Source organism: Oncorhynchus mykiss, chromosome 23, assembly GCF_057628025.1.
Source record: "Oncorhynchus mykiss isolate SJ-2025 chromosome 23, ASM5762802v1, whole genome shotgun sequence".
Classification (NCBI taxonomy): Eukaryota; Metazoa; Chordata; class Actinopteri; order Salmoniformes; family Salmonidae; genus Oncorhynchus; species Oncorhynchus mykiss.
In genome coordinates, this window is record NC_143044.1 from 13,782,129 (window position 1) to 13,806,769 (window position 24,641).

General features: G+C 40.4%; 1 protein-coding gene across 1 annotated transcript in view; it reads left to right on the top strand.

The window, feature by feature from the left end:
* Positions 1 to 1,350: 1,350 nt before the first annotated feature.
* The window catches only part of LOC110502463 (neuroendocrine convertase 2), a 70,239-nt gene continuing 46,948 nt past the window's right edge, over positions 1,351 to 24,641 (top strand). Inside the window, exons 1-2 of the mRNA XM_021580490.3 lie at positions 1,351 to 1,828; positions 18,740 to 18,844. Of these exons, the coding sequence (XP_021436165.2) occupies positions 1,643 to 1,828; positions 18,740 to 18,844 (291 nt within the window). The 5' untranslated portion in view covers positions 1,351 to 1,642. The remainder of the gene's footprint in view (positions 1,829 to 18,739; positions 18,845 to 24,641) is intronic.

The window sequence follows — 24,641 nt, forward strand, 5'->3', positions numbered from 1 at the left end:
TGAGAGAAATACTGGTACAGATATCATGGAATCCTTAAATTGAGAATGATGACACACATTTTGGCTTGCCCTTATTCAAGATTGTGTCTGTGAATTGTAATGAGAGACGTAATAATAAGATAACTTGCTGTTTGGTATTGGTTCATTTCCAAATATCCCCAAACATACTCAGCAGATAATGCTTTCTCTTTGAGAAAATCTACTTTTTCAGGGGCAGTCATAATGTGAGATGTTGCCTTTTATAAAGCAGTGTAGGATGTAATAGATCTACAGCATGTTGTGTACAACACAGCTCTGGAATAATATTACGGATATAGTGAAAAACATTACTTTGACTGTTGTTTTGAAGCTCCTCACATCATCTCAATTCTCCTGTTGATTACAGTGCCAAAGGAGCACCAATGTCTGATCTCCCACGGTTATAAAGAGTCACGGACCTGCAAAGATCTGCTCTATTGATGGGTAGATCACAATGGTGCCAGACACGATCCTTGCAAGAACATGTAATGAAAACAACCAAATGTTCATAGCTGCTTGTGTGAAAAGACAAGGTTTTATGCTACATGGTATTGTGTTAGACTCAAAGACCTGTACCCTGGTTTGCTTTGGGTCCATACCTCCAACCAATGCCCCCTTTAGAGACCTGAACGGTATTTTCTGGTTCATTTCACACAGAAGAAGATAGCCTCATACCCATCATACAGCAAGCAGAGAAAAAGGAACATATCATGTCTGAATCTGGGAGCCCAATCCCAGACACACATTCACAAATTCTCTCCACACACATTTGCACCACAATATTTAGAAACGACTTGGGTATCAGATTGGCTCAATGTAAAACTCCCAAATTTGATTACATGTTTTCTTTGTTTAATTTTGCTTCTCAACACAGTCTTTGTTACAGTATAATAGTGTCTGTGAACCAGCTGCCGAAATAGAGACTACAGCACATTAATACCACCATACAGCAGTGAAATATGTTGTCCATTCAAGTATAGGCTACAGTCTATATCGTTGTGCATGAAATAAATAATTGAGGCACCGTTTTTTCTATGCCCAACGCTACAAAGTCTACAGCATATATAGCCAATGTTTATGCCTGGTGCTGTACTTGGACACGTGTATTTTTCTGCACACCACACAGTCTAATAACACAAGAAATCATACACAAAGTTATTTGAGGAGCACAATATAGACCTAGTTGCTGTAGGTGTTTCTATTCAGGACTTTCCTTGTCTGCCGCGCTAGTGTGCTTAGCACAATTTCTGACCAGAGAAGGAATTCTCCAGGGTCCTGAAAGTGTCCTCGTGCGCTCGAAAGTGCGAACATTCCTCTCTTCCAAAACGCACCAGAGCGGAGAGAGAGAGGAGGGAGACACACCCGCCGGAGCCGATTGGTGGAACGTCACGAATAGAGGACCCGAACAGAGGGGCTGATAAATGATAGATGAAGGAGGAGAGAGAGCTGAGGATGCAGGTTTGGTACACAATCATCCATCGAATCGTCTCGTAGCATCGCCAACTTCCACTAGCCCTCCGCTGCAGAGGAGATGTATTCCCAAAAGGACTGAATCATACATCTCTTCAAAGGAGCATCCCGCACACAGAATTCACTTCGACAGGCACCTTGATACAAGCTAGAAATGATGATTGGATCTCTCACATATGGGACAGCAGTTGTATTGATATTACTAAAAGCACTGTTTCTTGCGACACACGCCACAGTCGATGGGATCTTCACAAATCATCTCTTGGTTCAGTTGCATGAAGGTGCACATGATGAAGCGCACCAACTTGCAACAGAGCACGGGTTTCATAGTGCGCGGAAGGTAAGACATGTTAGGCTACAATGTTGCAGAAAATGTGCATAATGTAGGCTAATGATGGGCTGTCGATTCGATATTCCCATCAAGCCAATCATTTGCATTGATGAACATGTCCAGTGTTTGTCACTCAACTCCACTTTTTTTTTAAATGCTCATGTTTCTTATTTTTATTTATATTGCATAGAATATTAAAAAAAATCCTATTTTGGCTATGATTTTATCAACATAAATACTTGATATGACTTCAGTTAAAACATTTAAAATATGTAGCCTGTTATTTGAAGTATGCCTTTGCCTATTTGTTTTGTTTTTCAGATGACCTTCAATTAAGTTGATCTGTATAATTTATTTTGTTACATAATATCTAGGCCAATGTTGCCTCATTAAGCCTTAGGCTACATTAACATAAATATAAAATCAGCCTTAATCTATTTTTTATCCCCCAGTAATTTTGGAAATGAGAAATGTGGGGTGACTAGACTACATGAATTAAGGCAGGCTAATAGCACAGTGTTAAAATTAAGTGCTTTGTACAACACAACTAGTGGCAACTGAGCTGCCACAAACTTGAAGGAGACGAAACTTGAACTTGACTGGAGTATTGAAACACATCATCCTGAGATGTTTTGAAACATTACATGGAACACAACACCACTAAATCAAGTATCGTGCAACACCTTCCCAGGTACTGGGAGAACTAACAGAAAATATAACAATATGTTTGTGTTTCTAGTCCTGTTCCGTGCAGAATTAGATACTTTCTCTTTTGGTGTTTCTCTTTCCTCTCTCTAAAGCTTCTAAACACCATTATGACATTTTGAATCATGTCCAGTGCAGAATTAGATCCCCTTTTTCTGAAATGTCTTTATGTTTAACATTGTTTTATGTATTTGATCATTTGCCATTATTTACCGTTTGGCAGGCATTGTCAAGCACAGTGTTCAAACCACTAGCAGTAACTGGAGGTTGAACTGCAAGAATTTAAGATTCTGCACTTGCCTCTTCCGTTGACAATCATGAATGTGGGAATGGATGCTGTAGCCTAGTGGTTAAAAGCATTGGGACAGGGACCGAAAGGTGACCAAAAGTCACCTTGGGCTGATTGTGAAATCCCTGAGCGGTGTCCTTCCTCTCCGGCTATTGATTTAGGAAGGACGCCGGTATATTTGGAGCAGATGGGTGTATTGATACATCATCCAAAGTGTATTTAATAACTTCACCATGCTCAAAGGAATATTCAATGTCTGCATTTTTATTTTTACCCATATAATCAATAGGTGCCCTTCTTTGCGAGACATTGGAAAACCTCCTTGGTCTATGTGACTGAATCTGTGTTTGAAACTCACTGCTCAACTGAGGGACCTTACAGATAATTATATGTGTGGGAGACAGATGAGGTAGTCCTTACAAAATCATGGAATGAGTCCTTGCAACTTATAGTGTGACTTGTTTAGCAAATATTTACTTCTGAACTTATTTAGGCTTGCCATAACAAAGGGGTTGAATACTTATTGACTCAAGACATTTCTAAAAACCTAATTCCACTTTGACATTATGGGGTGTTGTGTGTGTAGGCCAGTAACACAAAATCTAAATTTAATACATTTTATATTCAGGCTGTAACACAACAAAATGTGGAAAAAGGCAAGAGGTGCGAATACATTCTGAAGGCACCGTATGCTTCATCCTCTTTATTCAAGATTAATTAACTGAATTCTCAATGAAGAAAATTGACACCATCTTATCAGAAATCAACAGATTGCTTTCTCTTCGGATGTGGCAGTTGATCACCCATCTATTTATCCAACCACTTATTAAACAGCCCTGTGAATGCAGGCCTTGTCTGAAGAGGGAAAATTATCCCCCTGACTGTACTGCCTTGTCAAATGTCAGAATAAGAGTGTAAGTGCAATTAGCTGGAGAGCAAGGCACTGAGGCGTAGCCTAGAAATCGAGGGTATTGTGGTGTTGTGAATTAAGATGTTCACCTCAGCATTCAAATAACGGCTACTCATGATTTAATGTTTAATTTGACATGGATAATTAGATACCAAATGCGTTTTGTTTTGACTGAGGTTTAATGGCAGCATCTCTGAGTTGTACTATAGACACTATCATACAGTAGGCTGCCCTCATCCATCCACTCCTTCACTGCTTCACACATACATCACCTCTGGATTATGTCATCTCCAGCGTTATTTGTATCCATATCTGTGCAGTTATTCATGCTTAATTCATTTAGCAAGCCTGGAAACACATACAGGTGCATATACTTCAAAACAAAAATACATACACATACACCTCCACATTAAGCCAATTCCCTAATGTATACTTTAAACAAGATGGTGCCGACAGACACGGTCGCCCTGTTTCAAGCTACTAACTTTGCAGTATGTTGTTTTTTTCAGTGTTATTTCTTACATTATCCGCTCAGAACGCTTCTTGTATTACAGTTGTTTCCAACAACATCACAAGTGCTAAACTACACTTAATCTCTTCTCTGGCCTGGGTCTGGCCACAATACTTCGTCCACATCACAAGATACATTTTCTCTTGGCAAACATCGAGGGAAGTATCTCCTAGCATGGCGTATCCAACCTTGGACAGAGGCAACCTCTATGTCCCCACACATCCTCCATTGCCTGGAGAAGCAGCATGTGGGAATAGGGTTGGCGATCATACACTTTCCAGCGCCAGGCTGAGAAGAATTCCTCTATGGGATTTAGAAAAGGTGAATATGGGGGTAGGTACAAAACTTCAAATTGTGAATGGGTGGCAAACCAGAACAGCCCGGTGAAAACTAACATTGTCTCATAAAACCACAAATCTAGCAGGCTCCTGATCTGGATCAGGGACAAGCATTGTGATAAATTGCATCCAGAAAAGTGAGCATATGGCCGGTGTTGTACGGACCCAGTGTGGCATTGTGATGGAGGACCCCGTTTTGAGTGATGGCAGCACACATAATTATATTACCCCCACGCTGTCCAGGGACATTGGTAAGTGCCCTCTGTCCTATTACATTTCTTCCGCGGCGCCTGGTTTTGGTGAGGTTGAAGCCAACCTTATCCACATAAATAAATTCATGGTGAATTACATGGGCATCCAGCTCCGATACTCTCTGTAACAGACAAAAATATAGACAGATGAGTAAATATGCTATGTCTGAAGTACTGGAAGTAGTGTTGCATACATACCTCTACAAAGTCATTTAGCATATTCTTGACTCTGTCAGAGTTTCTCTCAAATGGCACGTTGTAAAGTTGTTTCATCGTCACTCGGTGCCGTTGGAGGATGCGTTGTATGGTCGACAGGCTTACAGCATTGATGTTGTTAAATATGGTATCATTATTCGAGATATGCTCTCTTATCGATCAAATCCTAATTGCACTGTTGGCCAAAACCATATTTATAATTGCAGTCTCTTGTACATCTGTAAACAAGTGTCCTCGTCCTCCATGATGGCTTTGCATTTCTACTGTGTACAGAATTCAAAACACAGTATGTGTTCAACATAGGAACTGTAAACAATGTACAACATTTTTTTGTACAGCATGATAACCAACCTCATTCATTCAATGCAGTGCAGTAAATGGATGGCTTAGAGTTACAAATGTTTATGCAATACTATGCAGTCATACGTATTTTACAGTACATTACTGTAATGCTTAAATAGTCATTAGATAGTTGCATACCTGCTCTCATTTCTGAAGGTTCGAATTATGGACGCCACTGTAAATCGACTCATGGCCAAACCGTGGTTGATCACATGATCAACAGGCTCTCCTTCCTTCTCTTCTTTGCCCTCGTCCTCTTCTTCCTCTTCCTCTCCCTCCTACTCCTCTTGCTCTCTGTCCATTGTTGGCATCGATTGTTCAAAACAGGTAATCTGACCTTTGACCTATTAATAGGCCCATACTACAGTAAAGCAGTGATTGGTTAGTCATCAGTTAAGCTATTAGTGTTTGCACATGTGAGGAGTGTGTGTGTGACCTGGTGAGTAAGTGTAGCATTTTGATTGGTTGTGTTTGGAAAAGGAAAGCAAGTCACTTCCTGTTAGATTTTTGTGTTTTAGGTAGAGAATTGTGTGTAGTGTTTTGAAAAAAGTGTTTTATGCAATTGACAACTGAGTCAAAGGCTGAGAAATAGGTTATGGTTTTGGATATTTGGTGTGTAGTTTTGCACTGAGTGAGAAGTTTCAAAAATCGTGTGACATGAAAAGATTTTGTGTGTAAGCAGTTGGAAAAAACTGTAATACCTACAGCTGGAAATGACTTTCGGATATTAGATCTGCAGTCACTCACCAGAATTTTGAGCAGAAATTTGACTTCCCTGATCTGGATCCTTTGTGTAGCTCTATTCATTCCGGGGGCTGCACCAAAATGGTGACGTCGGAGTAGAGGTAGAAAGAGTGGGGTCCTATTCAGACTCAAGCGGCGTGCATACCATCCACCGCTTCCAAGTATATTACTCGCTACTGTTCAGTCCCTGGATAATAATGTAGGCGAGCTCAGGGCGAGGATCTCCTTACAGAGACTCGCTCAAAACGGAACTGGTCAGATGACGCGGATGCTACACTACATTACTGCATTGAGGAATACACCACCTCAGTCATTGGCTTCATCAATAAGTGCATCGACGACATCTTCCCCACAGTGACTGTATGTACATATCCCAACCAGAAGCCATGGATTACAGGCAACACCTGCAGCAAGCTAAAGGCTAGAGCTGCCGCTTTCAAGGAGCGGGAGACTAATCTGGACGCTTATAAGAAATCCCGCTATGCCCTCAGACGAACCATCAAACAAGCAAAGCGTCAATACAGGATTAAGATTGAATCCTACTACACCGGTTCTGACACTCGTCAGATGTTGCAGGGCTTGAAAACTATTATGGACTACAAAGGGAAACCCAGACGCGAGCTTCCCAGTGACGCGAGCCTACCAGATGAGCTAAATGCCTTTCAAGCCTACCAGATGAGCTAAATGCCACTTTGAGGCAAGCAACACTGAAGCATGCACGTGAGCACCAGCTGTTCTTGATGACTATGTGATAATGCTCTCAGTGGCCGATGTGTACAAAACCTTTAAACATGGTCAACATTAACAAAGACCCTGGCCAGATGGATTACCAGGACGTGTACTCAAAGCATGCGCGGACCAACTGTCAAGTGTCTTCACTGACATTTTCAAACTCTCCCTGACATAGTCTGTAATAACTACATGTTTCAAGCAGACCAACTAAGTCCCTGTGTCCAAGGAAGTGAAGGTAACCTGCCTAAATGATTACCGCCCTGTGGCACTCATGTCGGTAGCCATGAAGTGCTTTGAAAGGCTGGTCCACAAATGACGCAATCCCAATCGTACTCCACATCACCCGTTCTCACCTGGACAAAAGGAACACCCATGTGAGAATGCTATTCGTTGACTACAGCTCAACACCAGAGTGCCCACGAAGCTCATCACTAAGCTAAGGACTCTGGGACTAAACACCTCCCTCTGCAACTGGATCCTGTACTTCCTGACGGGCCGCCCCAGGTGGTAAGAGTAGGCAACAATACGTCTGCCACGCTGATCCTTAACACTAGGGCCCCTCAGTGGTGTGTATTAAGTCCCCTCCTGTATTTCTTGTTCACCCTCGACTGCGTGGCCAAACACGACTCCAACACCATCATTACGTTTGCTGATGACACAACAGTGGTAGGCCTGATCACCGACAACGATGAGACAGCCTATAGGGAGGAGGTCAGAGAACTGTCAGTGTGGTGCCAGAACCACAACCTCTCCCTCAATGTGAGCAAGACAAAAGAGCTGATCGTGGACTACATGAAAAGGCCTATATCCTGAGGCCGCTTGTACTGTAGTTTGGAACTTTAACCATTTAGACCTCAATAGAATTCTAGAATGCTGCTTAAGATTACTGAGAATTTTCAAGATAAAACGCATTTCAAACAAACAAACAAACAGACATATGTAAAAAATGAAGAACAAATTACAATTACAAGTCTCTACAGATCGGTCTCCCACCCTTTGGGACAGTTGAGATATTGTCCGCTAATGTGATTAGCATGATGTTGTAAGTAATAACAACATTTCCCAGGACATAGACATATCTGATTTTACCATGCTATTGTTTGAGGAGAGTGCACAGTTATGGACTTGAAATGTTATTAATATACCAATTAGTTACATTTGGGCAGTCATGATACAACATTTTGAACAGAAATGCAATGGTTCATTTGATCAGTATAAAATGTAGCACATACACTGCTGCCATCTAGGGGACAACATCTAAATTGTGCCTGAGCTGGAATAATACATTATGGCCTTTCTCTTGCATTTCAAAGATGATGGTAAAAAAAAATGTTTTTTTTAAAAACAGGGAAAATGCAGTGCCGGCAAATTCAAATAATGATATAAAATCTAACATTCATTAAATCACACATGTAAGATACTCATTTAAAGCTACACTCGCTACACCAGCCAACATGTCAGATTTTAAAAAGTTTTTCGGCGGAAGCATAAGAAGCTATTATCTGATGATAACACAATGTCAATAAAGAGGGTAGCATATTTCAACCCTGCAGGCGCTACACAAAACGTTGAAATAAAATATAAAACATGCATTAACATTGACGAGCTTCTTTTGTTGGCACTCCAATATGTCCCATAAACATCACAATTGGTCCTTTTGTTCGATTAATTCTGTCCATATATATCCAAAATGTAAATTTATAAAGCGTGTTTGATCCAGAAAAAAAACTACAAAACATTTCAAAAGTTGCCTATAAACTTTGCCAAAATATTTCAAACTACTTTTGTAATACAACTTTAGGTATTTTTAAACGTTAATAATTGATCAAATTGTAGACGGGGCAATCTGTATTCAATACAGCAAGTAAACAAACCATGCTCCTTTTTAAGTCTTGCGCAACTCTCAATATTGAAACGTTGTTCCAGGATGTGCTTCTTCTTCGTTGCACAAATGACTAACCTCAACGAAATTCCCAAGAATGGTGACATCCAGTGGAAGTGGTAGGAACTGAAAACAGGTTCCTATCAAATATCCCATGGCAAAGATAATTGAGGGAACAGTCCGAGGCAAAAATAATAATAATTCTGAACAGTTAGTCCTAAGGGTTTTGCCTGCTACATAAGTTCTGTTATACTCACAGACATGATTCAAACAGTTTTAGAAACTTCGGAGTGTTTTCTATCCCCATCTACTAATAATATGCATATCTTATATTCCTGGCTTGAGTAGCAGGAAGTTGATATTGGGCACGCTATTTATCCAAAAGTGAAAATGCTGCCCCCTATACCTCAAGAGGTTTTAACTTAGTTTTAGTAAGCACAACTTAATATGACACCACATTCATGTCAATAGGAATAACATTAATTTTGTCTTCAATTGTGTAGACACTCACTATCAAAAATATATTAGCACCCAACACAAGAAAAACCTTTATAGTATTTCAGTTGTCGCAAATTTGATAAAATTACTCAGTCAAAATGTACCAAATATTAAACTTCAAAATATTATTTAAATTTAAATATTTCAAACATATTCCAAAATGTATTTCAAAACCCACACAAAGTAGGCTCTTGGATTGCCAAAGATTATTTCTTCTGTAACTATTTTAAAATGTAGATAACCTCTCTCAGTAAGACTTAGTACAGACTAGGCATGAAAAAAATATATAAATAGTTGCCAACTTTGACAACAATTCAGTAAATTACAAAAATTACAGAAAAATTCCAACTTTACCAAGTATTTGATAACAGACACAGAGATAAGATACAAAACACAAACTGTTAAGAGACCATTTTTTTAAGTACACAATTTCCCTATAAGATTGTAGGACAAATTCATATTTCACACTTAAGTATTTCATTTAAGTATTTGCATTTAGCCTGCAACATGTCATGGAACTTTTGGAAGCACAGCCCCATCCTACAAAGTGGCACAGAACACGTAGAGGTTTCTACACATCTCCCACTCTTTGCCCTGCGTCCACTCTGGATACACACCCTATCTTGTGTCCTTCAAACTTCACCAGGGAGTGGTCTCCTTTCAAATTATGAGTAACAACTCCTCCCCTGAGCTATTTGTGGACAGAAAATACACATGTCTTTTGTCTCCTGTCAAATTTGATCATTGCCTCATCCACAGAGAGGGTTTGCCAAGGGTGAAATTGTTTGGGGAAGTTGTGTTGCAAAATTTGGATGAAAGACCTAAAGATTGCTCTATATAATCAGGTAAAATTTTAAGCTAACAAGGGGTAGGCCTATGGTTTTAGCCATTTTCTTTAACAAAAGCCACAATACCCTCACATACCCCCCTCAATGCGAGCCCTGCATTTAACTTAACACACCAAGCTCTTCACTGACACTGACATATTTAAAGGAGTGCATAAGGACTGAAGGAATTGGCTGCCAAATCTATGGATAGTAGACTATAATTTAATATGTCAAACAGGTAGGCCTGCATCTTACATCTTGAATAGGAACAAATAGTTTCAGCACAAAGGCCTCTTGTTGTTAGTAGCCTAAAGTCAATTTAAAACAAAGACTTTAAAGGAATCAGGCCTTCTCGAATTAGCCTACTTTCAGCAGCCATGCTCTGTCCATCTCAGCGGCTGCCACTTCAGAGTAATGTTAGTGACGTAAATTACTCAAATATGGCTTATTGTGAGAACAATAACTGATGGATTCATTATGGGAAACGAAACATATTGTTTTGAATAAAATCAATTATAAAGGTCGCAAGCTTACCTCCGGTCCTTCTTCGCGGTCAACTTTTCAGACTAAACAGGACAACAGTAGACCTAGTCCGTGCACACAGATATTGCTTTTTTTCTTTTTTTCTTTTAACAAATAAAGAAATAATTTTTGGAAGAAGCCTTTGACTTGCCTCCTTAAGTGCCACCGTACACAGCGCAAAAGGCTTTACATCAGAAACAGCAGTGCAGGCCGGGGCTCATGAATGGGAATGCCAATCCATTGCAGTGTGTAATGCAGTGTAACCTAGTTTTAAATACAGTACCAGTCAAAAGTTGACACACATACTCATTCAAGGGTTTTCTTTATTTTAACTATTTTCTACATTGGAGAATAATAGTGAAGACATCAAAACTATGAAATAACACATGGAATCATATAGTAATCAAAAACAACTCCCAATATTTGATATATAGAAGTTGCCACTCTTTGCCTTGATGACAGCTTTGTGCACTCTAGGCATTCTCTTAACCAGCTTAACCTGGAATGCTTTTCCAACAGTTCCAAGGAGTTCCCACATATGCTGAGCACTTGTTGCTGTTTTTCCTTCACTCTGCAGTTCAACTCATCCCAAACCTTCTCAATTGGGTTGAGGTCGGGTGATTGTGGAAGCCAGATCATCTGATTTCGCACTCCATTACTCTCCTTCTTGGTCAAATAGCCCATACACAGCTTGGAGGTAGGATTGCAGATGGGATTGCATATCGCTGCAGAATGCTGTTGTAGCAATGCTGGTTAATCCCATGAATTCTTAATAAATCACAGACAGTGTTACCAGTTTCGTCATAGAACTTGATGGTTTTTGCGACTGCACTTGAAGAGACCTTAATCTGATGGACTGTCGTTTCACTTTGCTTATTTGAGCTGTTCTTGCCTTGATATGGAGTTGGTCTTTTACCAGATCGGGCAATCTTCTGTATACCACTCCTACCTTGTCTCAACACAACTGATTGGCTCAAATGCATTAAGAAGGAAAGACATTCCACAAATTAACTTTTAACAAGGCACACCTGTTAATTGAAATGCATTCCAGGTGACTTCCTCATGAAGCTGGTTGAGAGAATGCCTAGAGTGTGCAAAGCTGTCATCAAGGCAAAGGGTGGCTACTTTGAAGAATCTCAAATATAACATTTTTATTTGTTTAACACTTTTTGGGTTACTACATTATTCCATATGTGTTATTTCATAGTTTTGATGTTATGCACGTGAGTGAGGACCCAAAAGCGGTTTAACAAAAACAGAGTCCTTTAATGTCAAAACACAGGGAAGACATAGATCCTCTTCAGATGTATATAATGGCAAAATAGACAACCCGCAGAGAGGGCGACAAATGAATCATAAAGTCCTTCTGATATTCACAGAAGAGTCCCCCTTCTTAGCAGCAGAGGAGAATAGCTGGGTTAGAGTCCCCTTCTTAGCAGCAGAGGAGAATAGCTGGGTTAGCGGCGACAGACTGCTGGTCTCTCTGGGTAGGTGCGGGTCGTAGAGGACAGAGGTACCTGATCACACATAGCATCAGATGAACAGGCAGATTCCGACAGGACAGGACAAGGGGGAAGCAAACGAGACGATAGTTTGGTTCTGGCATGAGAAACTCAAACGAGAATCTGACAAAGACAGAAGCAGGAACAGAGAGAGAAATAGAGACCTAATCAGAGGGAAAAAGGGAACAGGTGGGGAAAGGGTGAACGAGGTAGTTAGAGAAGATGAGGAACAGCTGGGGGAAGGAGAGGAAGAGAAGGTAACCTAATACGACCAGCAGAGGGAGACGGAGTGAAGAGAAAGAACAGGAACAAGACATAATATGACAATACATGACATTTGATGTCTTCACTATTATTCTACAATGAAGAAATAAAGAAAAACCCTTGAATGAGTAGGTGTGTTCAAACTTTTGACTGGTACTGTACACCATCCCAGCAGCGCAAAAAACTTGGGAAGGAAGTACATTTTCTTAGAAATATAACTTTGCCCAATGCTTCCCCGAGTATGCTCTTTGTATAGCCTAGGCCTATAGCGTATACTATAGGCTATACATAATTTTATTGAGACCACACTAGGTACACTTGATATTGCGCGCCCAGCAGCGAATCAGGGATGAGGGGAATCACGGGCACACATCGAGATACTACAATAAGCAACTCGTTCTCAAACCCTGAGCAATATTACATTTTATGACAATTTTATTACATAATATGACATGTAAATCAGTTACAAATTACATAACCCTCCCCTGGACTAAAAAAATAATACTAAACCCTTTCCCTGACTGAAATTGAAAAACCATGACCCTCCCCCATTTTCATCTGGGTAACAATTGTTTAAAGTTTGACCGTTCCCTGCTAATGTTAGCCAATTAGTTACCGGTAGAAACAGGAGGATACAATAATCTTGTTAGCTGCCTATGTAAACAACTATCACTGCAAGTCGATATCATTTCAGTGCCACTGCGTATGCTTTTACCATAACATGTCAGCTAAGCAAGCTGTCAAATTAATAGGAAAATGAAGTAATATGAATATCTGTAACTAGCAAGTCCAACAGATAAACACTCTATTTCGTGGAGAGCTAGCTGGTTGTCTGTATGGCTAATGTTAGGTAGTGAAAGTGACGGCTTCACGCTTCATGAGCGCAGCACACATTTAACATCCCACAACTTTTCTAGCTAGCCTGACAGAAAAATCTGGCAGTTAGCTAGCTAGTTCGCTGTCTATACCAAGCAGCTTGGTTCTTTTCCATATAAAATGACTTTGGTAGAAACAAGACAAAATCATCAACAAGTTAGTATAAGCCTACTGCTTAACAATGCTCCACCGCTGATGTGCTCACCTGTATCAACCTGGTGATCATGACAGGACTTGCTAATCTGAGAGCTATTCCCCAAGTTTCACAGCATCAAACTTCGTTACCACCAAATATCTGCTGTTTACTTGTTTCACTCCCCTCTACATCATCATCGCTTTCAAAGTGAAAGGAAGTGTCTGAATCCGTATCACCAACCAACACAGCCTTTTGCACAATGATATGTTGTGGTCGCGTCGGTGCCATCATTTTGAGTAATAAAGTGGAAAAAAAACATAAGACAGCATACCCTGCTTCAAGTCAAATCAAAATCAAATATATTGGTCATGTACACATGTTTAGCAGATGTTATTGAGGGTGTAGTGAAATGCTTGTGCTTCTATCTCCGACAGTGCAGTAATATCTAACAGTTTCACATCAAATACCAAAAACACACGTACATCTAAGTAAGGAATGGATTAAGACTATTTCTTTCCTTCTTAATGCGTTATCCCTCTAAGAATTATTGTGGAGAAACGGAATTTGCCATGTCCGCAGCGTGCCGTTTCACCCGGCCTTGAAAGGCTTAGTGGAGCGGGCTGTGCAGACACTGAAAGAGGGGCTCAAAAAGATGACTGGGGGAACCATCACAACGAAGCTCTCTCGGTTCTTGTTCCAGTACCGCATCACACCACAAACAGCAGGACAGGCTCCAGTTGAGAAGTTGATGGACAGAAAGCCAAAAGCTCACCTGGATCTACTGCGTCCAGACATCAAAGTACGAGTGGAACGGAAGTAGGTGAAACAAACAAGAGAGACAAGAGAAACAAAGAGAGACATGGCCACCACCCGAGGGAGAGAAAGTTAAAACCCAATGACACTGTCTACATCCGCAACTTCACAAGCAGCCAATGTTGGTTGCCACGTACCATTCTGAGACAGAGTGGCCCAGCTCCTTCAAGTTGGTTGGGTACCACTGGTGTACAGCAATATTTAAGTCATACCACAGATTCTCAATTCGATTGAGGTCTGGCCTTTGACTAGCCCATTCCAATACATTTAAATGTTTCCTCTTAAAACATTCAAGTGTTGCTTTAGCAGTATGCTTGGGGTCATTGTTCTGCTGGAAGGTGAACTTCCATCCCAGTCTCAATTCTCTGGAAGACTGAAACAGGTTTATTAGCACCACCCATCATTCCTTCAATTCTGAGCAGTTTCCCAGTCCCTGTTGAGTAAAAACATCCCCACAGCATGATGCTACCACCACCATGCTTCACTGTGGGGATGGAGTTCTCGGGGTGATGAGAGGTGTTGGGTTTCTGCCAGAAATAGCATTTTCCTTGATGGACAAAAAGCTTAATTTTAGACTCGTGACCAGAGTACCTTCTTCAATATGTTTGGGAAGTCTCCTACATGCCTTTTGGAGAACACCAAACGTGTTTGCTTATTTTTGTCTTTAAGCAACGGCTTTTTTTCTGGACACTCTTCTGTAAAGCCTAGCTCTGTGGAGTATACGGCTAAAAGTGGTCCTATGGACAGATACTCCAATCTCCGCAGTTGAGCTTTGCAGCTCCTTCAGGGGTATCTTTGGTCTCTTTGTTGCCTCTCTGATTAATGCCCTCCTTGCCTGGTCCATGGGTTTTGGTGGGCGGCCCTCTCTTGGCAGGTTTGTTGTGGTGCCATATTCTTTCATTTTTTAAATAATGGATTTAATGGTGCTCCGTGGGATGTTCAACATTTCTGATATTTTTTTATAACCCAACCATGATCTGTACTTCTCCACAACTTTGTCCCTGACCTGTTTGGAGAGCTCCTTGGTCTTCATGGTGCCCCTTGCTTAGTGGTGTTGCAGACTGTGGGGCCTTTCAGAACAGGTGTGTATATATACTGAGATCATGTGACAGTTAAATAAAGTCCGCCTGTGTGCAATCTAACTAATTATGTGACTAATCTGAAGGTAATAGGTTGCACCAGATCTTATTTAGGATTTTTAAAAGCAAAGGTGGGGAATACATGTGCACGCACCACTTTTCCGTTTTGTATTTTTATTTATTTTTTGAAACAAGTGATATTTTCCTTTTGACTTCACCAATTTAAACTATTTTGTGTATGTCCATTACATGAAATCCAAATAAAAATATATTTAAGTTACAGGTTGTAATGCAACAAAATAGAAAAAACTCAAAGGGGATCAATACTTTTTGCAAGGCACTGTACATGGCTGTACACCTTTTATTTATTAGGTTGAAAGTAAAAGGAAAGTAATATATAGTCATTGAACCCTGGTCACTTTAATAATGTTTACATACTGTTTTACCCACTTATATATATATATATATACACACACACTGTATTCTAGTCATGACTCATCTTATGTAACTGATGCTGTACACACCTTTTATATTTATTTATTTATATATAAACTGTCCATACTGACTTTACACACCATTATATTTATATATTCATATTTTGGTCATTGCTCATTCTGATATTTATTAATTCATCTTCATTTAAAAAAAGAACATCTGGATTATGCATTTATTTGATTTATTATTGCTAGGCAATACTGCACTGTAGGAGCTAGAAACACAAGCATTTCAGTGTACCTGCTATAACATCTGCAAATCTGTGTACATGACGAATACACTTTTATTTGACTTGAATCACCAGCATTTACTGTAGCTAACATCCAGTGAAAAGGCCGGGATTTGTTCTTGAATATCCTCTCATATCGGCTATTTACGGCCAGTCTTACTGTACTGTACCATTGCAGTGAAGTCTGCTAATCAGACATTACTATAGCTCCATAAGCATACTGATTCCCATAGATCAGACTGGCACATGAGAATGGCCCATAAGAATGTGTTTAATTAAAAACAGTGACCTGGCACGCCAGCCTTTATTACAGCATATGGAGGTATTTCATTTGAAATGGGAGCCTTAGGCATGGCTCATACCATGCATCTAGGTTCTTCCCTCAATGATTTATTCTAGTTGATTCCAGCAGTGCACTCCACTGTCTTAAAATAGACCCTGTGTAGTGAAAATGTATTGATGCTGACCTTGTAGCTCTCTCTTTCATCTGCTCTCTATTCATCCTGTCACTCACACCATTACTTTCTTTTTTTATATATTTCTGTCTATTGCTTTATTTTTACTTTCTCACCTGTGTACTTCTCTCTCTATCACTCTCTCTGCCTCTGTCAACCCCTCTTTCTCATTCCCCCATTTCTTTCCATCCTGTCATCTTTTTACCTTCCTTCTCCCTCCACCAACTGCCTTCCGCCTGGCTACTCCAACCTCGGCCAACAGCTCCCCCCCCCCCCGCAGCTACTCGCCCAAGCCTCTCCAGGTTCTCCTTTACCCAAATCCAGATAGCAGATGTTCTGAAAGAGCTGCAAAACCTGGACCCGTACAAATCAGCTGGGCTTGACAATCTGGACCCTCTATTCCTGAAACTATCCGCCGCCATTGTCGCAACCCCTATTACCAGCCTGTTCAACATCTCTTTCATATCGTCTGAGATCCCCAAGGATTGGAAAGCTGCCGCAGTCATCCCCCTCTTCAAAGGGGGCGACACCCTGGACCCAAACTGTTACAGACCTATATCCATCCTGCCCTGCCTATCTAAGGTCTTCGAAAGCCAAGTCAACAAACAGGTCACTGACCATCTTGAATCCCACCGTACCTTCTCCGCTGTGCAATCTGGTTTCTGAGCCGGTCACGGGTGTACCTCAGCCACGCTCAAGGTACTAAACGATATCATAACCGCCATCGATAAAAGACAGTACTGTGCAGCCGTCTTCATAGACCTTGCCAAGGCTTTCGACTCTGTCAATCACCGTATTCTTATCGGCAGACTCAGTAGCCTCGGTTTTTCGGATGACTGCCTTGCCTGGTTCACCAATTACTTTGCAGACAGAGTTCAGTGTGTCAAATCGGAGGGCATGCTGTCCGGTCCTCTGGCAGTCTCTATGGGGGTGCCACAGGGTTCAATTCTCGGGCCGACTCTTTTCTCTGTATATATCAATGATGTTTCTCATGCTGCGGGCGATTCCCTGATCCACCTCTACGCAGACGACACCATTCTATATACTTCCGGCCCGTCCTTGGACACTGTGCTATCTAACCTCCAAACGAGCTTCAATGCCATACAGCACTCCTTCCGTGGCCTCCAACTGCTCTTAAACGCTAGTAAAACCAAATGCATGCTTTTCAACCGTTCGCTGCCTGCACCCGCACGCCTGACCAGCATCACCACCCTGGATGGTTCCGACCTTGAATATGTGGACATCTGTAAGTACCTAGGTGTCTGGCTAGACTCTAAACTCTCCTTCCAGACCCATATCAAACATCTCCAATCGAAAATCAAATCAAGAGTCGGCTTTCTATTCCGCAACAAAGCCTCCTTCACTCACGCCGCCAAACTTACCCTAGTAAAACTGACTATCCTACCGATCCTCGACTTCGGCGATGTCATCTACAAAATTGCTTCCAACACTCTACTCAGCAAACTGGATGCAGTTTATCACAGTGCCATCCGTTTTGTCACTAAAGCACCTTATACCACCCACCACTGCGACTTGTATGCTCTAGTCGGCTGGCCCTCGCTACATATTCGTCGCCAGACCCACTGGCTCCAGGTCATCTACAAGTCCATGCTAGGTAAAGCTCCGCCTTATCTCAGTTCACTGGTTACGATGGCAACACCCATCCGTAGCACGCGCTCCAGCAGGTGTATCTCACTGATCATCCCTAAAGCCAACACCTCATTTGGCCGCCTTTCGTTCCAGTTCTCTGCTGCCTGTGACTGGAACGAATTGCAAAAATCGCTGAAGTTGGAGACTTTTATCTCCCTCACCAACTTCAAACATCTGCTATCTGAGCAGCTAACCGATCGCTGCAGCTGTACATAGTCTATTGGTAAATAGCCCACCCATTTTCACCTACCTCATCCCCATACTGTTTTTATTTATTTATTTTTCTGCTCTTTTGCACACCAATATCTCTACCTGTACATAACCATCTGATCATTTATCACTCCAGTGTTAATCTGCATAATTGTAATTATTTGCCTACCTTCTCATGCCTTTTGCACACAATGTATATATAGACTCCCCTTTTTTCTACTGTGTTATTGACTTGTTAATTGTTTACTCCATGTGTAACTCTGTGTTGTCTGTTCACACTGCTATGCCTTATCTTGGCCAGGTCGCAGTTGCAAATGAGAACTTGTTCTCAACTAGCCTACCTGGTTAAATAAAGGTGAAATAAAAAAATAAAAAAATAAAACTCAATCCCTCCCTCTCTCTCTTTCTCACATTCTCTCACACCATTTTCTTTCTCTTTCCCAGCTTCCCTTTGGAGAGGGTCTTTTTCACTTCTACCCCCAGAACACCCATCAGAGGAGGAGCAAACGCAGCCTTCGCCACAGGCAGCACCTGGAGAAGGACCGCAGGGTAAGTAAAACACACACATGCATGTTTGCGCACGCACACACACACAGGTTCCCATGGATATGTGCCCAGATCCCCCGCCAATGCAAAACAATGGTTAAAATTGAGGCGAGCTCCTCAACCGACAAACTAGCCAAGAACAAATGTTTTTATCAAAGGTATAGTCTTGTCTTGGTACACAATAGTATTTTTTAAATCACCCATTCTTCTGTGGTATGAATATACTGATTAGGAGAGGCTTGGGCTGTAATACACTTATCAGGTTTGAAGGTAAGACCCAGGTACAGAGAGTGTCGAAGTAACAAAAGTTTGTTAAATCAAACACGGGGAGGCAAAGGTACAGGACGGCAGGCAGGCTCAGGATCAGGACAGGCAGAAATGTCAAAACCAGGCAAACTAGAAAACCAGGAACTGTAGACAAGACAGGCGCAAGGGGAAAACCGCTGGTAGGTTTGATAAACAAAACGAACTGGCAACAGACAAACAGAGATCACAGCTATAAATACACATGGGATAATGGGGAAGATGGGTGACACCTGGAGGGGAGTGGAGACAAGCACAAAGAAAGGTGAAACAGGTCAGTGCATGACACTTGTGTGTATAGTGCTGAAGTCAGTTTGATTTCTTACAGTAGCATAGTCACTTCGCATCAGCGTGTTATTCCATTCAACCCGTGTCACAATGAAAAGTACTAATTCAGTTCTTAGAACCTCTTGAAAGTTATTGCAAAATGTAGAATTTCCACCTAAACAGATACAACCCAAATTATTTTTTTTCATGAGATGTCCATAAAAAATAACTACTAATCAAGAGCATTGGATTATAAGGTTCTATCTTCAAAAATATGTTTGAGATAATTGTCTTTAATATTCCGAACCCTCATTGGTTTGGATGGTGTAAGTAATTTTTATTTTGTTTTCTTTTGAACTTAACAATATTAATTGGGTTATTTAGAGTACTATATAGGTAGAGGACATTGAACAGAACAAGGCCGTGTCAACATCTACATTTGGACAAAATTTAAGATTTTATAGTCTCAAGATCTCATAATGCTGCATAGTTCTAGAATGGTCTGGTAAAAATGTTATACATTGTTGAGGTGTAATCACTTTCGAGGACATAAGCTCAAGTACCTACCGTAGTACAAATATTATGAAAATATGGAAAAGCATGGTGGGTGAATAGGGCTTGAAATTATGGAAATGAAATATAGTAACAATATAGTAACAATTCAGTTATATAGGATTTACTATAATATTTAACTTTTCTTATAACTGTAAAATAAATCTCATCATATTTAGTGACAGTACACATTTTTCCCCATTTCATATACAGTGCCTTCAGAAAGTATTTACACCCATTTACTTTTCCAACATTTTGTTGTGTTACAGCCTGAATTTGAAATTGATTAAATTGTAATTTTGTGCCACTGATCTACACACAATACCCCATAATCTTTGGCTATGCCGGATTAAGTGATAAAACATGCTAAACCGAGTCCTTTGTCCTTTGAAGAATGTCTCTGGTGGTCAATTGGATACGTTGTAGTAACGTCATTGTGTGGTAGATGGGATACTCTGTCTGTTCCTTCCTAACCTGCGTTTTTTCAGCTAAAAAACTCAACGGCTAGGAGGTACCACTTCTGTAGTGAATAAGAGATCAAAGTTCATACCATTCACAACCAAAGCTCACGCTGATGTTGGCTTCGTTCTGTGGTTATTATCTGAACCATTCTGACATCGGACCGTCGTTCTCACATCCTCGGAACAGGAGGTTACATTGTCGTCAAGGCTTTATATAGGAAGAGAGAGGAGGGCGTGTTTGAAAAGTTTTATAGCCCATGTCCCTTCACAGGGGCGGGCCACTGATTGAGCATAGCCCTAACCTTATGAAAACCCAAATCTCACATTTTAGAAGCTAAAATCACATTTAATCCCATCATGAATAATTTCATATTCAAACATTTAAATTGAACAACAATTCCATTTGAATCCGATAACTCCGGTGTGTAGACTTTCCACTGTAGAGTTTATGTCATCTTATCATTGATGAGAATGTCTCAGATGACAACCGAACTGACATCATATTCATTGAGTACCACCGCATATGTTCAATTGGTCGGATTACCAGAATATAGTTCATTTCCCCCCACCTTCTGATGTTCCCAGAATCTCTATGTTAACTAAGGGTTTTGCAAATGTAACATCAGTAGGGTAGAGAGAGGAAAAATGGTGGAAGAGGTATTCATGACTGTCATAAACCTACCCCCAGGCCAACGTCATGACAATGACCATTTGATCCCTTTTTAAAAAAAAACATTTTTTAAATTAATATATAATGAAAAGCTGAAATGTATTGAGTCAATAAGTATTCAACCCCTTTGTTATGGCACGACTAAATAACGTCAAGAGTAAATATGTGCTTAACAAATCACATAATAAGTTGGACCCATTCTGTGTTCAATAATAGTGGCTAACATGCTTTTTGAATTTTTTGAAAGACTACCCCATCACTGTTCCCGACACATACAAATAATTGTAAGGTCCCTCGATCGATTCAACCACAAAGACCAGGGAGGTTTTTCAATGCCTCGCAAAGAAAGGCACCTATTGGTAGATGAGAGAAGCTCCATATCCCTGTGAGCATGGTGAAGTTATTTATTAGGCTTTGGATGGTGTATCAGTACACTCACTAAAATGATACATGCCTGCTTCCTAACTCAGTTTCCAGAGAGGAAGGAAACTGCTCATGGATTTAATCATGAGGCCAATGGTGATTTTAAAACAGTTACAGAGTTTAATGGTTGTGAAATGAGATAACTGAAAACATTGTAGTTATCCCACAACAATAAACTCAATTACAGAGTGAAAAGAAGGAAGCTATATTCCAAAACATGCATCCTGTTTGAAACAAGGCACTTAAGTTATACTGAAAATATTGTGTCAAAGAAATGTACTTTTTGTCCTGAATAAAAAGCGTTGTTTTAGGTAAATCCAACACATCACTGATTACCACTCTTCGTATTTTCAAGCATGGTGGGAGCTGCATCATGCTTAGGGCTGTTATGGTGGCACTATTACTATCTTGAAGGCAGTCAAATTCCAGGTGACCATTTAGTGACGGTAATTAGGCTTCTTCAAGTTCTGATGCTGCTGGTCAGTAGTAGCCTACCAAACGTTCTAACTGCCTGTAACCCCACACTCTATTGCCCCTCTAATCACTCTGACAACAATGCAAATGTTAGCGGAAATTGAATCAAGCCCTTCATGAGAGCCCATGAGCTTAAGTTGCTCAACATTTCTATAGGTTATGCAATTGCATGAGAAAACAGTGTGATGGCCTCTATTAAAAAGAGGAGGATCCTATCAGCGTCCTACAGGCTAGGCCTACTATATTTATTTATCAACTTTCCTAATATTAAGCACATTACTTATCTTTTCAACAGGAGTATAGCCTACCTGGCTGGCATGTAAATGGGCTTATGCCCATTTTAAGGCAAATAGCACATTCTTTTTTTGCGACTTTTTCAAATCAAGTTTTATTTATCTTTTATTTAACCTTTATTTAACCAGGAAGGGCTCATTGAGATTTGAAATCTCTTTTTCAAGAGCGTCCTGGCCAAGATAGGCAGCACCAAGTCATTACACAAAGACCAGACAGACAACATGAAAACTACAGGTAATCTAGCAAAAATAGATTGAATTCACAAAAGTATAACAAAATCAATAAACAGCAAATTAAAGACAATGACAGGTCAGGGAATCAGCCTCAAAATCCTTCATCAATAGGGACAAGTGTTTCAGGTTTAAAAGTATTTTGTAAGGCATTCCAATCCGATGGCGCAAAGTACATGAAAGCCCTTTTACCAAAATCTGTTAGGGCTTGGCTAACTGTTCCAAATGTCCAAAGACCTACATGTTAAGATTAGTTTTGTATCACAACAAAAGTGGCCAAATAACTTCTTAAAATAAAGTACATTACTCCACTTTACAAGGGGTGTAGAGCATAACTGGCATACATATGCAGCCATACATTTCAAGTTTGGGGAAGACAATTGTCACCACAAAAATGCAACTTTATAATAAAAGCAATTCATGCATAAATCACATTTGTGGTCCCTTTTGAGAATGGTGTTTTCCTGCTAATGGAACATTCATGCTTATAGCCTACTGCTGTGATTTGAAGTAATATCCTAATAGTTAATCATCATTTTAAGCTAAACATTCTCATTTGTTTCGTCAGGCTCATTACTTAAAACAGTTTTTTTATGCTAGTGGTTGTATTAATTTGGGATCGATCGCATTCCACAACTATCCCAGACTATGTTTGGAATATTTATTTCCCGCACAGAATAGGTCAACTTTTGTACTATGGGGGATAGTAGATTGACATAGGCTAGTGCTTTTGCGGTTTGGTAGGCCTACTTGGCTGACAAAAAATACATTTGGACTGTCTTTACTTGTAGCCTGTGAGAAAGACACGTGAGGAAGAGCCATGTGAGTGAGAGGTGCTTCAGCAAGCAGCTGGGAAAAGGGAATTATAATTATTATTTTCAGCCCAAGGGCACAACGGTCGCTGGCTGCAAACGGCATGGATTTTTTTAGGGGGCATTACGGCCACACAAAAGGGATGGAGCTGGGAAATTTGAGGCATTATCAAGTGCTTGTCAAATTGTGAATTAGAGACTGATGAAGTGTGTACAGCCTGCACACAAAATAGAGCAGAGCTCATTCCTTTGTCACACCCTGGCCTTAGTATTCTGTGTTTTCTTTATTATTTTGGTTAGGCCAGGGTGTGACATGGGTGATTTACGTGTTTTGTCTCATCTAGGGTTTTTGTAGTCTATGGGGTTGTGTTCAGTTGAGTGTTCTAGGTAAGTCCATGGTTGCCTGGAGTGGTTCTCAATCAGAGGCAGGTGTTTATCGTTGTCTCTGATTGGGAACCATATTTAGGCAGCCATATTTTTTAGGTATCTTGTGGGTGATTGTTCCTGTCTCTGTTTTGCACCAGCTAGGACTGTTTCGGTTTTTCCACGTTTTCTTATTTTGTATAGTGTTCACGTTTTCATCTTTCATTAAAGATGTTTATAAATAACCACGCTGCATTTTGGTCTTCCGATCCTTCTCGCCTCTCCTCTTCGGAAGAAGAGGAGGAAATCCGTTACACTTTCATGCAACTTATTTCAAATAATCATTAGAGCCGCTTCATGCAGCCTTAGTGTATTAAAAATCAAAACATATAGACCAACATTTTTATCACAACTAGTTACATAAAGAACTCTAAATGAACAACCTCAAATTGTTTGGAGAAAAGATCCTTTCTATTTTCAATTGTATTCTTCATACTATAAAATAATATTCAAAGTAAATCTTGTCTGCTAGTAAATTAACTAGTGTAGCCCACAGCCATATGGCATAGCCAGATCAGGGCCTAACATAAGGACAACTCAGAGTATGCTATTTTGTTCTTCTGAAATACACTACATTTCTATAGACCTGTCTAAAATAAATAATGGATTTATTGTGATGCCTATAATACATGGATTTATGAGACGTTTTAAAATGTAAATGTTCCAAAGAAGTGTCACTCCATATGCAAGTGTCGGGTGTGAACCTGACAGTTCAAGTCAGCTCCACGGACAGAGTGGTAACGGGAGAGCAGACCGGTGGGGTTTTCTGGCACTATAAGGCACTGGACTCTATGTTCACAGAGCGCTTTGTACACAAAAATGTTAGAAGTCTGCTAGAAGTCCCCAATATCTGGGATTTTAACATCAAAGAGGTTTAACGTTAAATATTTC